Source organism: Dendrobium catenatum, unplaced genomic scaffold, assembly GCF_001605985.2.
Source record: "Dendrobium catenatum unplaced genomic scaffold, ASM160598v2 fragScaff_scaffold_81, whole genome shotgun sequence".
Lineage (NCBI taxonomy): Eukaryota > Viridiplantae > Streptophyta > Magnoliopsida > Asparagales > Orchidaceae > Dendrobium > Dendrobium catenatum.
Genome location: NW_021318543.1, coordinates 334,485 through 349,076, shown reverse-complemented (window position 1 = coordinate 349,076; position 14,592 = coordinate 334,485). Strand labels below are relative to the sequence as shown.

At 34.6% G+C, this 14,592-nt stretch overlaps 2 protein-coding genes across 3 annotated transcripts; one reads left to right on the top strand and one right to left on the bottom strand.

The window, feature by feature from the left end:
• The first annotated feature begins 1,425 nt into the window (after nucleotides 1-1,425).
• LOC110096489 (RING-box protein 1a-like) lies at nucleotides 1,426-5,545 on the top strand. Its single transcript, XM_020822473.2, has 5 exons — nucleotides 1,426-1,655; nucleotides 1,790-1,840; nucleotides 1,942-2,001; nucleotides 5,065-5,136; nucleotides 5,253-5,545. The coding sequence occupies exons 1-5, from the start codon at nucleotides 1,523-1,525 to the stop codon at nucleotides 5,288-5,290; spliced, it is 354 nt and encodes a 117-aa protein (XP_020678132.1). The 5' UTR covers nucleotides 1,426-1,522; the 3' UTR covers nucleotides 5,291-5,545.
• Nucleotides 5,546-6,124: 579 nt separating this feature from the next.
• On the bottom strand, nucleotides 6,125-12,813 carry LOC110096522 (1-deoxy-D-xylulose 5-phosphate reductoisomerase, chloroplastic). Of its 2 annotated transcripts, none has more exons than XM_020822525.2 (12): nucleotides 12,550-12,798; nucleotides 10,324-10,502; nucleotides 10,158-10,244; nucleotides 9,699-9,824; nucleotides 9,490-9,552; nucleotides 8,342-8,491; nucleotides 8,147-8,214; nucleotides 7,550-7,661; nucleotides 7,174-7,278; nucleotides 6,922-7,043; nucleotides 6,467-6,613; nucleotides 6,125-6,384 (listed from the first exon to the last, which is right to left on the bottom strand). In XM_020822525.2, exons 1-12 carry the CDS (start codon nucleotides 12,632-12,634, stop codon nucleotides 6,216-6,218), a joined length of 1,413 nt encoding a protein of 470 aa, XP_020678184.1. In that variant the 5' UTR covers nucleotides 12,635-12,798; the 3' UTR covers nucleotides 6,125-6,215. The 2 variants fall into 2 exon arrangements, with proteins under 2 accessions (XP_020678184.1, XP_020678185.1); XM_020822526.2 differs by lacking the exons at nucleotides 9,699-9,824; nucleotides 10,158-10,244; nucleotides 10,324-10,502 and adding exons at nucleotides 10,947-11,072; nucleotides 11,397-11,483; nucleotides 11,581-11,759 and having other exon boundaries at nucleotides 6,216-6,384; nucleotides 12,550-12,813.
• Between the last annotated feature and the right edge of the window lie 1,779 nt (nucleotides 12,814-14,592).

Here is a 14,592-nt window from a genome sequence, read left to right as displayed (position 1 = left end):
TTCATTAGCATTATTAACTGAGAACAGTTTTCTGCACTTTGACTATTACATCTCTTATGTACTTATTTGCAATATGCAGAGACCTTAATATGTTCAAATCTATTATACATAGCTATTTTGTCTTGGAGATTAATGGGAAAAATTATTATGTGCTGACGTCGAATGCCTGACGTCCGAAGATCAACTAGAATGCATCATGTCATTCATGTGCTCGGTACCGCGGGTTGGTACTGTTCAGTACCATTGACATGATGCATTCTGATTGTTTTTCGGACGACGTTCTGCCTCCAGTCTTTACATAGAATAATTTTTTTGTTTACTTGAGTCATAACGGTCTAGAGATCATTTATTTATTTATTTTTAATGCCTTTATCTTTAGTGAAGAAGGATAAACCTTTAAATTATTTTTATTTCCTTATGATGAATAAATAAAATTAATTATTTTAAGTGAAATTTACATATAATATTAGTAAATTGTGTATTTATATATCTAATATTTCAAATTTTATATTTATTATATAGCATTTAAGTGTCTCAATCAATTAATATATATTTATTATTTTTTTTGAAATGAATAATAATAATATTTTTTATGAAAGTAATTGAAAATATTGATATAGTACTTTTCTTCCCTCAGTATTATCATCATAGCTAAATTACTCTCGTTTAAAAGATTAAGTTCCAAAATCTCACTAGTTTCAAAAGTCTCACTAAATTTCACTAGTTTTATCTTCATAATTAGGCGAAATTAAGCAGTTAATCTTGTCAAGCATAAGATGTTTTGATGAAATCGAACTGATAAGATTCATATTCCTTGCACTATATTTCATTTTATTTGCCAAAAATTGCTCGGATTTTAAAGTCAAATTGGTCCATATAATAGTTATGTTTATTAGAAAAAAAATTATCAATCATCAGAAGACTAATTTTGCATATATGTATATGAATGTTTAGATTTCTAACTCGGGTTCCGTTTAGGGAGAAATTATTACGTGTTATTATCGGGCTGTTCAGAGAAGAATCAGGATGTGTCATTTCACCCCGGTACACAGCACCGATACACAACAAATAATGATATGATGCGTCTTTATTCACCTCTGGAAGGCGTACAGTGACCGTACATAATAACTTCACGTGTTTAGGACAATTTTTTTGCTGATTTTTAAAACTTCTTTGTACAAAAACTTTTAGTTCAATTTTTTTTTTTACTTAAAAATTACTTTAGAAAGCAACAAAAAAAATATCCCAAATAAAAAACTCTCAGTCATTATTGTTGCAATAAAGATAATATATATGCTGAAAATAAAAAATATTATGAAATGTAAATATCTAAAGAAAGAAATTAAAAAATATCTAATTATATATTGATAAATTGGCTTATATTTTCCGAAAAATAAGATAAAAATTAAAAAGCAAACCCGTTTATCTTCCAGAATACTCAAGCCCGGTCTTTCTGATTCTCCGCTTCTTCTCCGCTGCTTCTCCACCCTTCAATCTCTTTCTCTCTCTCTCTCTCTCTTCAATGGCGACTTTGGACACGGACATCAACATGGTGCCCGTCGGCGAGGGGTCGAGCGGCGCCGGCCCTTCGTCGTCGAAGAAACCGAAGCGGTTCGAGATCAAAAAGTGGAACGCCGTTGCTCTCTGGGCGTGGGGTACGCAATCTTGAAATCTTCGTCAAACCCTAGCTTTGTGAAATTATATTCCGTCCTAGGATTAGGTTTTATTTGTTTTGGCTCCTCCAGTGATGGATCGATGATTTGATTTGTGTTTGGGTTTCATGTTGCAGATATTGTTGTTGATAACTGCGCGATATGCAGGAACCACATCATGGATTTATGTGAGAACTTTAATTTATTCCTTTTTGGTGATGGTTTCGTTTCGGGCTTATTTCTGGATGGGTTTTAGAGGTCATGGATTTGATTTTATGGAAATTTGCAGGCATTGAGTGTCAGGCGAATCAAGCAAGTGCTACAAGTGAGGAGTGCACGGTTGCTTGGGGTATGGATCTGATTTTATTAGCTCTGTTACTGCTTACAATTATCCATGATTTTCATCTTTAAGAGATGTTGTTGGGAGTGGTTTTTTCTTTGGGAATTTGAACTAATTAAATCTCAAACTTGCCCGTATCATATATGGAAGCTTCAAAATTAAGACCTCTTGGTTGGAAGCATAAGTGCCCGACCAATAGGCCATGGAGAGTTGCATCTGTTGTGAGTAGCTTTATTAATATAAGTATTCAAAGCAAATTCTACGGCAGGTAGAATTTAATCTCAGTTCTTAAGGATTTGTTCGGCATTACTTGTGCTTTTTCTCATTTCTGGTTATAATTTTATAAGTGTTGCTTTATGGGTCAAAATTTTTAATTTAGTGTACAAGAGTTGATGTAATGTAAATTAGCTAGCTTGGCCCGGAAAAGATCAAATTTTCATAGGCCAACTAAAACGACTCGGACTATGATAGAGCTGGAGCAAACCAGTTTTCATGTCTTATAAGTTTTGATTATCCTATATTTGGCTGAATTTTAATGTTTTTTATTTAATCTATTTTATAAGTTTTGATTATCCTATTTTGATGATAAAGTGTTTGAATTTAAATATTTTGTTTGAATTAATTTTTGATTATAAATAAGTTTATATTTGAATTTAAACTATTTGATTTCATACTTTTGTAATTCTATTTCTATAAGTAGGATTGATGCCTTGTAATTGAATAAACTATTATTAACGAATGAAACTCTTTGATCAATTAAGTGCTCTCCAGATTCAAGTTGTTTATATTGTTCTCCTTATTCTCCGTTTATTCCAATATCAGAGCAATATTTGATTTCTTTTTGCCAAAATCAATCTCATGGCCATCTACATCCCCTCAATAGTCTTTCACAACTTCTTAACTAAGTCATATCTGGTTCCACATTAGTGCTTCTCTCGTATTAAGCCTAGTTCTCACTACTCACACACTCACTTGCTTTTATTTTATGATTCCCTTTTTGCATCTCTCACCAACATCTAATCTTCTAAACAAACTGCGCTTCAAACCATTCCCACTGCTTGGTTCGTTGCATATGCCTCCCACATATTGAACTCTAGCCTTGGCCTTTGCGTTCTGTTTGCATTTGATTGCCCTAATTGTGAGCGCCATGATTATAGGGTACCAACGATAAGCAATATGTTGAATTTCTTGAGGAGAGATAATTGGTTAAAACTAAGTTTTATTGGGTTTTGGTTAGGTTTGGTTGCTCGGGAAGATTATAAATTAAATAAGGTTGCTAGAATAAACTGTTTAGATATATAGAGGAATTTTAGTAATTTGAGATGAACATTTTTAATTCAAAACTTGAAAGTAAATTTTGAATTAAAAGTATAGAAAATAAGTTGGAGAATTTTTAGTAATGGTAGTTATGAATTCAAATTTTAATTTCCAATTTTTATTTTGACCTTTGAGATATTAAATTCTGAATGGAGGATTTTGAGGAGAATATTGACATAGCTGGGCATTTTAAAGGGTGTCAATGAATGGGAGAAGATATATTGTAGATAGAGGTGTAAATTTGTCAAACTTGAATGAGCTGACTGCTTTATATTTGTTAAAAATCGGCACGAGTTAGAAATTGTTTGCGAATGCTTTGTTTGTGTTTGGTTTGTTTTAATGTAATTAAGTTTGTTTGGCTCATGTTCGGCTCAAATTTAACTCAAATTGATTAAAACATTTCATTCTTTTTTTGTTTAGATTATCTCAATTTTGCTATTAATGTTATTTGGATCACCTCAATGTTATATCTCTATCCACTTCTCTATTCCATTTTGTTATGTTTTCCGTAGCTGATAATGCAAATTCCAGTATTTGTTTGTCTATAATTCTTCTCTTCAGTTTTGAACCGACTAATTAAATGTCCTTTAAAAGGTAACCATCACTTATTTGTTAATAATTTCATGTGTTATTTGGTTCATTGGTATCTGAGGACTAATAATTATGTTTGAAACATAAAATTTACTTGATAATCATTCAAAGTTTAATCGATTCTAAATTAAAATCGATTTGCCTTAACTCAATATTGGCTTTCTAGAAATTAGTTTGATTCAACTTGAAATAGATTGCGTGGATTAGAGAGAGAGGTGTTGCACCACATCACCCAAGCGCAAAAGAAATCTTGATGTGTTGGCACATTGAGTTGACATAGAAGGACTGGATACTATGTATTGTCACATGGGATTGTTAAGCACTCTTACTTTCCTCTTTTTTTATCTCTTCTTAGTGCCACAACATGAAGACCATTTTAGGGCTTTGAGAGGAGCAACCTAGCTTTTTTTCTTTTATATACATAAACGTACACACTCATACATATTTTGCTTATATTTATGACTATATTGCAAATAAATAGTATATATGAACACATGCATGATTGTATATTTAATATACTACATTAAAATTTTATAAATAGATGCTACATACATAGAAATTAATCTTGTTTAGTAATTTAAATTTTTAATTTGTTAAACTAATAAACTTGAATAGAATCAGAATTAAAGTCAACTCAAACTCTATTAGATTTTCAACTCACTTAAACTTGGGCTCAAGTTGGAATCAGATTCTTTGATCCTGATTTAAACTGCTTATAATTCTTCTTCTTCTAATTATTATTTTGCAAAAAGATCTGTAGTTACAAAAGAAAAAGGGATTGCTAAACCCTAAACTGAATCACCAATCAGACAGCCCTGTGGGGATGGCAAATTATTTTGTGCAGACGCCGAACGTCATCCAGAAACCAACCAAAATGCGCCATGTCACCCCAGCTCGGTACCGTGGCTTGGTACCGCACTCAACCGTACTCGATATTGCTGACGTGGCGCATTCTGGTTAGTCTCTGGACGTTTAACTGCATTCAGTGTCCACACAGAATAATTTCTCTTATGTTTCTCTTATGGGACAGGCTTGAGCTAGTGCTTGCTTTGAATCCACATTTGCTTTTTATGTTTTTTCTGCAACTTTTTATATGTTTTTGTCACTTAGCTGCTGATATATAATTGGTCCGGCCTAAAGAGCTCACAATTCTTTTGAGAACAGGTGTTTGCAATCATGCTTTCCATTTTCATTGTATCAGCAGGTGGCTTAAAACTCGCCAAGTCTGCCCACTCGGTGAGCTTTGCCTTTATTATTATCGTTAATTTTCCACATCTAAATTCATTATTTCCCCTCTCTTATCAACAATTATATTTTTAACTTTATTTATTTATTTTTGTATTAATATGCAGACAATAGTGAATGGGAGTTCCAGAAATATGGCCATTAGAACTTAAACGAGTTTGTATACCGTTAGATGTGATGCTGCTGCTTCTGTTGATTGTTATTCAGCTTAAGCCTTTTCAGTACCTTCAAACACAAGCAGTGTATTGACTATTCTGTTATCTTTTGCTTTCTGCTATTTGATGTTTAGTTATGAGGACCATTTATACTCTGCAGCAATTCTCTTCCACAGCTCAATTCTATATATTGATAAATTGCTTTTTATATGATTTCGGCCATGTTTGAAGCGGCTTATTTTCTCCTTCTCCGTTTGAAAACGTCAGTTGTCGCTATTTGAATATGCCGTTTATGTGAAAATGTTTTTTTTGCATAACTTTATTTTTTTATTGTTTTGAGAAATTTCTTGATATATGTTTCTCGGTTTGAGAACTCCATTTGCTCCAATAACATTTTAAGGGATAACCAAACGAAGCCTTCATTGAATTATAAGTTTGCTACAACAGGTGCTTAATTTCTTAATTGTTAAAAAATTTGGGTTAAAATATTGTCACTCAAATTTGGTTTAGATTTTATTTGGGATAATTTTGTAATATAAGAACTTTTATATTAGAAAACTTATTTATAAAGTAATAAAAAAGTTTTCTCAAACGAAGCCTTCGTTTGGAATAGTTTTCTTATTGCTTTTGAAAACAACTTTTTTGATAAAAAATTTTGATTTTTTAATTAAAAAATTGCTTTAACAAGCAATTGGAAAGCCATCCCAAACAAAATCTTAGTCATTAAATTTATTACTAGACTAGCTTTCAGATTTCAAAACCAATTTAACATGCCTGACTGGAACAAGCTAAGCAATAATAGTTTCTTTCATAATAACAAGAAATGATGAATGCTTAAGCATGTAATAGAACTGCTGCAACATCTATTCAACTCTCATTTGCTGAGCAGCAGAAAATTTTTTTTTTTTTGGTGGCCTAAGCAGGAACTGGACTCAATCCAGATGACAATTTTAGGCCAGCAGCATAATCCCTAGCCCACAAATCATAATGAACAATCTCCTCAAGTGAAGGTCGTTCGATCAACTCGTTGCGATGCGCATCGCAAGTGAGTTCGACAACCTTGAAAATTTCAAGATAACTGATCCTGAAATGTCAAAATCCAAAGTCTCATCAGTGTAAATTACAAGTAGATAAAAATTCGTAATTTGATGAGATGAAGACCATACTTCTCATCAATAAACATCTCCACAGCCTTCTCATTAGCAGCACTGAGAACACCAGTCATTGTTCCTCCAGCTCGGCCAGCGGCATAAGCAAGATCCATTGATGGATATTTCACATTATCCGGCGCTTTAAATGTTAAAGATCCAAGCCTGCATTATCAAAACGGTAAGGCCTCATTTGTTTCGGCATTTTTTTATCTTTTCTATTCGGAAACGGCGAAATTATTTTTGGTCACAGTTTGGATGGGACATTTCTATAGAAATTGCTTTTTAGGAAACTTCATTTTTCTACTGTTTTGAGAAGTTTTTTGATATTTGCTTCTCCGTTAGAAAACTCCATTTCCTTAACCAATATTTCTAAAACTATCTTTTACAAAAGGAGAGGAAGAACCAAACAAAGCCTAATACTCCATGATAGTTTGTAGATTTTCTTCAACTTGAAAGAATGAGATGCTTACTTGCAAAGATCGAGTCGAGGCCATGTAACCTCTGAGCAATAGATTCTATCTGGCCACGACATCGTATAAAGGATCGGTAGGCGCATATCGGGCCACCCTAACTGAGCCAGAACTGAAGAATCCTGAAAATATGTAAAAATATATTTACTTATATATTTAAAGTAAACATATTTGAATTCAAATTCAATTTTTTGTATTGTAAAATACTAATAATTTACAAAATTCAGACATGTAGAGAAATAATAAACAAACCTGAGTCTCAACCATTGAGTGTATGATTGATTGAGGGTGGATTAATATCTCAATTGAATCATATTCAGCCCCATAAAGATAGTGTGCTTCAATAACTTCCAGACCCTGTTTAGGAAAGCAAAATGAATGAAATATGGAAGGAGCAAGAAAATGCCAAATAGCCACAACAAGGCTAGTGACATCAATTTATATTACTATGATTCCAACTATTTAAATTTAGGTTTCGTTTGGAACGGCTTTCTTACTGCTTCTTAAAGCAGTTTCTTAGTTAAAAAATTTAAATTTTTGTACTAGAAAGTTGTTTTAAGCAGTAAGAAAATCGTCCCAAATGAAACCTTAGTTTATATGGAAGGGTGGTTTGGATGAAACTTAGCACCTTATTGAAAAGAGTAGCAGAATCTACAGTAATCTTCTTTCCCATATTCCAGTTTGGATGCTTCAAAGCATCAGCAACTTTAACCTCTCTGAGCTTTTCAACAGGCCAATCTCTAACATAAACACCAACCATGCAACCACATCCAAATGAAATCAAGAAATTCTTTTGAAAAATTAAACAAAATAAAAAAATTGCTGCAACCACATTGAGACCCAAGTTTTCTTCCAAGGAGTTTTCTCTCTGTTTCTCTCTCCTTATTTACTCCAACAAAACTACTTTCAAAAGAATCACTCATGACTTGGAAAAAGTGAGCCACTAGTTTAGGATTAATTATTATGTGTGGACGTCGAATGCGGTCCGGAGACCAACCAGAATGCGCCATGTCACCCCTGCTCGGTACCACGGCTCTATATTGCTGACGTGGCGCATACTGGTTTGTCTCCAGACGGCATTCTACATCCGGTCTCCGCACAGAATAATTTCTCCTGCTTTAGAGGCAACATACTATCATTACCAAAATATTTAGCCTGCAAGACTCTCTTCAACAACTTTTGCAAGGAAATAAGTTAACATTCCTTCATGATTTCCCAGTTATACCTGAACGCCCCACCGGACGCAGTCAAAATTATGCGTCGAAGCGCGCCTTCCGGCAAGCCCTGGATACACTAAACACAGCAAAAACACACAAACCTTTAACTATCATTAATAGAACCTCAATGAAACAAATTTGCAAATGACATTCTACCACATGATAATTGGAATTAATCCATGAAACAGTAATAGCATCCTTACCTGAAATATGGCAGAATGCTCAGAATCAGCAGGGAGTATTTTCACTCTGTGTTTATGTGCAAGGGGAAGAACGAAAGGTCCTCCGGCAATGAGGGTCTCCTTGTTCGCTAGAGCTATGTCTTTTCCGGCCTCTATCGCAGCTACCGTCGGCTAATCATTCATTTTAAAAATAAGCAAAATAATGGACTTTACTCATAAAGATGATGATGTTACTAGACTGCAATGGCATAACATTGCTTTTGTATTTTGTTATGATGATAGTGATTGTTTGTTAGAGTATACCAAAAAATGTCTTGTTTGTTTTATATACATGTCTTATAGTTTTATAAGATGCCTTATTGTTTTTTGTTTAGCATTCATGATTTTTTTTTTCATGAGAAGCTCCTCATGCAATATGTTTTTCTGGTTGGTTTGTGCTCAACTCAATGAATGGATCCTTAGCACAACTCGATGAGTCATGGCTTATGAGCCAACGCATTTACAAAATATTAACGTTAAATATATCTATAAATTCAAATTTAAAGGTCTATATATGAAGTTATGAAAAACATAAAAGTCCTTGTTTCCCTATTTCTCGAACTCTCCGAAATTTCTCTCTTTATATGATTCCATTGTTGAAACTCTTCATATTCACCTTCATCTTCCTTTTTCATAAGAAGACGAGCTTGCTCATGAGCTTGATATAACTCATTGAATTAAGCTTGTTCGAACTGCTAGATTAATTGAGTCACGGTCAAGCTCAAGTCAAGGAGAACCTATTATGTGTGGAGTCAGAACGGAAAAAACCACCCAGACATGTGATTGTACACATTGTATCTACATTGATTTGATACACAGTGTACATAGTATGTACATTCACGTACGAATGGTTATTCCTGTCCGGACTCACACAGAATAATTTTTCCAAAGTAAAGAGAGGTTGGGATCAACTGGACTAATTTAAACCACTTTAGCATTGGTTTTTTATTAATCTGAAAAATCATACAGTAGAAATGCTTAAAGAGTGCATAAATAACTAATATTGAAAAGAAATTTGCATCTCATGCATCATAGTCAACTATGCTCAAAATGATGAACATGCTTTAGAAATTAGAACTTATGAAGAACAATAAATACATAACAAGTAGAAAAACAACCAAACCAGTTACCTTCAAGCCAGCACAACCTACTATTCCAGTGACCACTGTGACTGCATCTCGATGCCGTGCGACCTGACGAATAACAAATCTAAGATGTGTTTTTTAATGAAATTTTAAGCACAAATATGATGTAGACAATATTCAATCTCAGAACCTTAGCAATGACTTAACCAACTAAACTAGTAATGATAATGATAGGCAAAAAGAAAGAGACAGACCTCTATGACACCTTCCTCCCCAGGAATTATTTCAGGCTGGTGCTCAGCATCAGCTAGAGCTTCTTTCAACTCACTAAACAATGATTCATTCCTAACAGCAACAAGCTGAGGCTTGAATGTTTTCACCTGCTCAAAGATTTCCAAAAGAAAACAAAGTCTTAAAATAGAAACTAAGGCTTCGTTTGGGGATAAATTATTCTATGCGGACGCCGAACGACGTTCAGAGCCCAATGATAATGTGACACACCACCCCCTACTCGGTACCGCTGCTTGTTACTGGATGACGTGGCTGCACCTGATTTGCCTCTGGACGGTAAGCTATGTCCGCTGTCCGCACAGAATAATCTCTCTCGTTTGGGACGGCTTTCTGCTTCTCAAATGAGCTTTCTAGTACAAACGAAGCCGTCCCAAACGAAGTCTAAACCTTGTAGATTAGGCTCTAGAGAGTAACACAAGTACCTGATCAGCCAAAAGAGTCACATTTGATCCTGCTGCGAGAGCCACTACTCTGAACTTATCTGGATTCTCAGCTACTATGTCTAATGTCTGGAGAATAGCGAGAAAAATCACTCACTGAAGAGGGGAGAGAGAGAGAGAGAGAGAGAGAGTAACTATTTCTTCATACCTGTGTTCCAATTGATCCAGTGGATCCGACGATGGCTATAGGCTTAGGACCTTCCCATGACCTTCGGCTTTCTTCAACAACAGCGCGACCAGGCCAAGCGGGTGGAGGCCCTTGCTGAATTGAGCAGCTCGCCCTATTTGACCATCCGGCCGTCTTCTCCCTCCTCTTTAAGGGAATTCCTATCTCCATAAAAGCATAAAAATCATTCATATTTAATGGATTCAAGACTCTTTAGGTTTTGTTTTGATTGAAGGTACATAAAGAAAATGAATCAATCCATATTTAATAAATCTTGAGAGGATTAAAACTTGAAAACTGTTAAATTTTGTGAAATTCCAACGAAAAAAGTGATTTTTGAAACCAAAAGGATAGCACACAGAAGGAGAAAGGGTTGGGAACAACTTTATCTGAAACAAATCTTTAATCAACAACCTACTATTCCAGTGACCACTGTGACTGCATCTCGATGCCGTGCGACCTGACGAATAACAAATCTAAGATGTATTTTTTAATGAAATTAAGCACAAATATGATGTAGACAATATTCAATCTCAGAACCTTAGCAATGACTTAATCAACTAAATTAGTAATGATAATGATAGGCAAAAAAGAAAGAGACAGACCTCTATGACACCTTCCTCCCCAGGAATTATTTCAGGCTGGTGCTCAGCATCAGCTAGAGCTTCTTTCAACTCACTAAACAATGATTCATTCCTAACAGCAACAAGCTGGGGCTTGAATGTTTTCACCTGCTCAAAGATTTCCAAAAGAAAAAAAAAGTCCTAAAATAGAAACTAAGGCTTCGTTTGGGGATGAATTATTCTATGCGGACGCCGAACGACGTCCAGAGCCCAATGAAAATGTGACACATCATCCCCTACTCGGTACTGTTGCTCGGTATTGCTTTGTACTGGATGACGTGGTTGCACTTGATTCGCCTCTGGACGGTAATAATCTCTCTCGTTTGGGACGGCTTTAATTCTGCTTCTTAAAGAAGCTTTCTCGTACAAACGAAGCCGTCCCAAACGAAGTCTAAACCTTGTAGATTAAGCTCTAGAGAGTAACACAAGTACCTGATCAGCCAAAAGAGTCACATTTGATCCTGCTGCGAGAGCCACTACTCTGAACTTATCTGGATTCTCAGCTACTATGTCTAATGTCTGGAGAATAGGAGGAAAAAACACTCACTGAAGAGGAGAGAGAGAGAGAGAGAGAGAGAGAGAGAGAGAGAGAGAGAGAGTAACTATTTCTTCATACCTGTGTTCCAATTGATCCAGTTGACCCAACAATGGCTATAGGCTTAGGACCTTCCCATGACCTTCGGCTTTCTTCAACAACAGCGCGACCAGGCCAAGCTGGTGGAGGCCCTTGCTGAATTGAGCAGCTTGCTCTATTTGACCATCCGGCCGCCTTCTCCCTCCTCTTTAAGGGAATTCCTATCTCCATAAAAGCATAAAAATCATTCATATTTAATGGATTCAAGACTCTTTTAGGTTTTGTTTTGATTGAAGGTACATAAAGAAAATGAATCAATCCATATTTAATAAATCTTGAGAGGATTAAAACTTGAAAACTATTAAATTTTGTGAAATCCCAACGAAAAAAGTGATTTTTGAAACCAAAAGGATAGCAAACAGAAGGAGAAAGGGTTGGGAACAACTTTATCTGAAACAAATCTTTAATCAAAAGGTCAAAGTCAGGAAAATCAAAAGTACAAAATGCCCTAAAAAAGCTGTCTTTGAGTTGTTGAAAGCCCCTCTGCCACAATCGAAGAAGGAGAGCCTTACAAGATCCGCCGGCACTGGCAGATCAAGTAAGGTAGAGAGAGAAAGCTTATAGAGAGAGAAATGGAGAGGTAAATGGAGGATTTTCTAGCTTCTGAAAAGCAGAAAAAACCAGTCTTGTTTGATGACGAAGCTACTTTATCTGAAACCGAATTAAGGTTCTCCTCAGCCAAATCAGAGGAGAAGAATTCCCTAAAAACCCTACACTTGAGGTGCGCAAAGGTCCCATCGCAGCCGGACTCCAAGCAGGAAATCCCTCCGATTGATTTTCACCGGCGGTGGCAACTTCAGAGCGATATCTCCAACTCCGACCAAGTAAATTAGAGAGACAAAGAACGATAAATGGAGGGTTTTTCTAACAGAAAAAGCTTGCAAGAAGAGAAAGAAACACAAACTCGAATAACAATATTCCACTCAAGAAAATTAGAACTAAAAATCCTACCTTTGAGTTTTGTAAAAGCCCCTTTGCCGGATTCCAAGAAGGAGAGACCTCCAATTCCCCCCGGCAATGGCAGCTTCAACGCCATACCCAAGCCCGCGAAGCTGACGCAGAGAGAAGGAGGCTTACCAATAGAAATTATAAAAATGGAGAGCTTTATAAGTTTGGGAGGCTAATGAAAAAGGAAGAAGAGCGCATAGATCAGACGAAAAGGAAATCCTGGGCAGCAAAATGTGTTCTTGCATCAAAAGACAAAAGAATTTATATAATTTTGTTAATATTTTCAGTTTTTGCAATGTTAATTTTGTGACCATTGACTGTTCTTAGTATCTGATCTGTGCAAAATGAGTTGCTCACTGATATGCATTAAAAATATGCTAAAAAAAGTATATAAAAAAAACACCTCTTTCATATGCACTTAAAATCATAATATATCAGAAGACGCCAATCAACCACATTAAATTATATAAATATTATATATATGTATATTCGTAATTCTTTCAAAAATAAAAATAGTCTAAGAAAAAATATTTTTTAAAACTTTTTTTTTTAATTATCATTCAAATACTAAAACTCATAATAAAATCTATGGATGTCAATTTTTGACACGACCCGAAACACGACTCGAACCCGACCCGGAAAAATCCAGGTTCGGGTCAACCCGAACCCGAATCGGGTCGGGTTCGGGTTGAACAAATCAACCCGTTTTAAAAATCGGGTCGGGTTCGGGTTGACCCAGCAACTCGAAATTGACCCGAAAGTGACACGAAAACACATATGTGACCCGAAAACCCGAGGTCGACCCTTTTTTGATCCGATTTTGACTCGATTTTTACCCGAAAATTGAATTTTGACCCGATTTTGACCCGAAAATTAGCAATTTTAGATCAAATTCGAGTCATTCTTGTCTGGTCGGGTTGACCCTGACCCGAATCGGGTCGGTTCGGGTCAGGAAACCTGACCGATTTTTAAAAACGGGTCGGGTTCGGGTTGACCCGAACAGTGCCGGGTCAGTTTCGGGTTCGACCCGAACCCAACCCGCTGACCCGAATTGACACCCCTAATAAAATCACAATAGTTTCTTTTTCTTCTACCAAATTTATAATGATTGGATCATTTCAAGAGCAAATACACTGAGTTGAATAGTTCAAAAAAAATGTTAATTTTATAAATATGATAGTTTTAATTTTTATGCATGTAATTCCTCCAAAAATAATAATTTAATCATTTTCAAATTTCACAAATAAATTTTAAAAGATATTATATAGTATTGCAACTAGATTATCAATCCAATTAATTATTTAAGGGAATTAAAATGGATTAGAAAAAAATCAACAATAATAGCACCTTCTCAAATTATACAAATTTGAAGAAGGAACATAGTATCTATTTTTCTTGCATAGAGGATGCTTACATTGATAAAAATAAAATTATATCATATTTATTTACAAACTATTAAAATTCTTTTAAAAATAATTTAATATTAAATTTTCATATACATCACTAATCTCAAAATAAATTAAATAATTTTTAAACATGTTATCATATAAATTATACTAAATATCTTAACCTAATTTTAAGCTCTCTAAAAAATAAATGTCTAAATAAAATTTAATTAAACCAAAGGAAAAAAATCAACATTTGTAATTAAAACAGTATAGCATAATATATGAAATTTAAATAAAAGTTGGAAAAAAAATCAAATAGAATAAAGCAATATGATTAATTAATTTAATTCTTCTTTCAAATAAATTGAGATAAAATCCAAATTTACTAATAAACGACTAAATAAAAATATCAATGAAAACTTCATCAATATTTTTTAATTGACATCATTAATTATAAAAATCATGATTGACTAACTCACATATAAATTCTGATTTTTTTTTGTATGATTTGCAGATTCGAACGGAAGCCGGCGGGGAGGCAACGACTGCGCTCAACCACTGAGCTGCCCCGCACATCGCATTAATTCTGATTTTTACTTACTAAAAAATCTGTCAAAATATTTTCTAAATTTTAAAATTCTTTTAAAAAAATTAATAT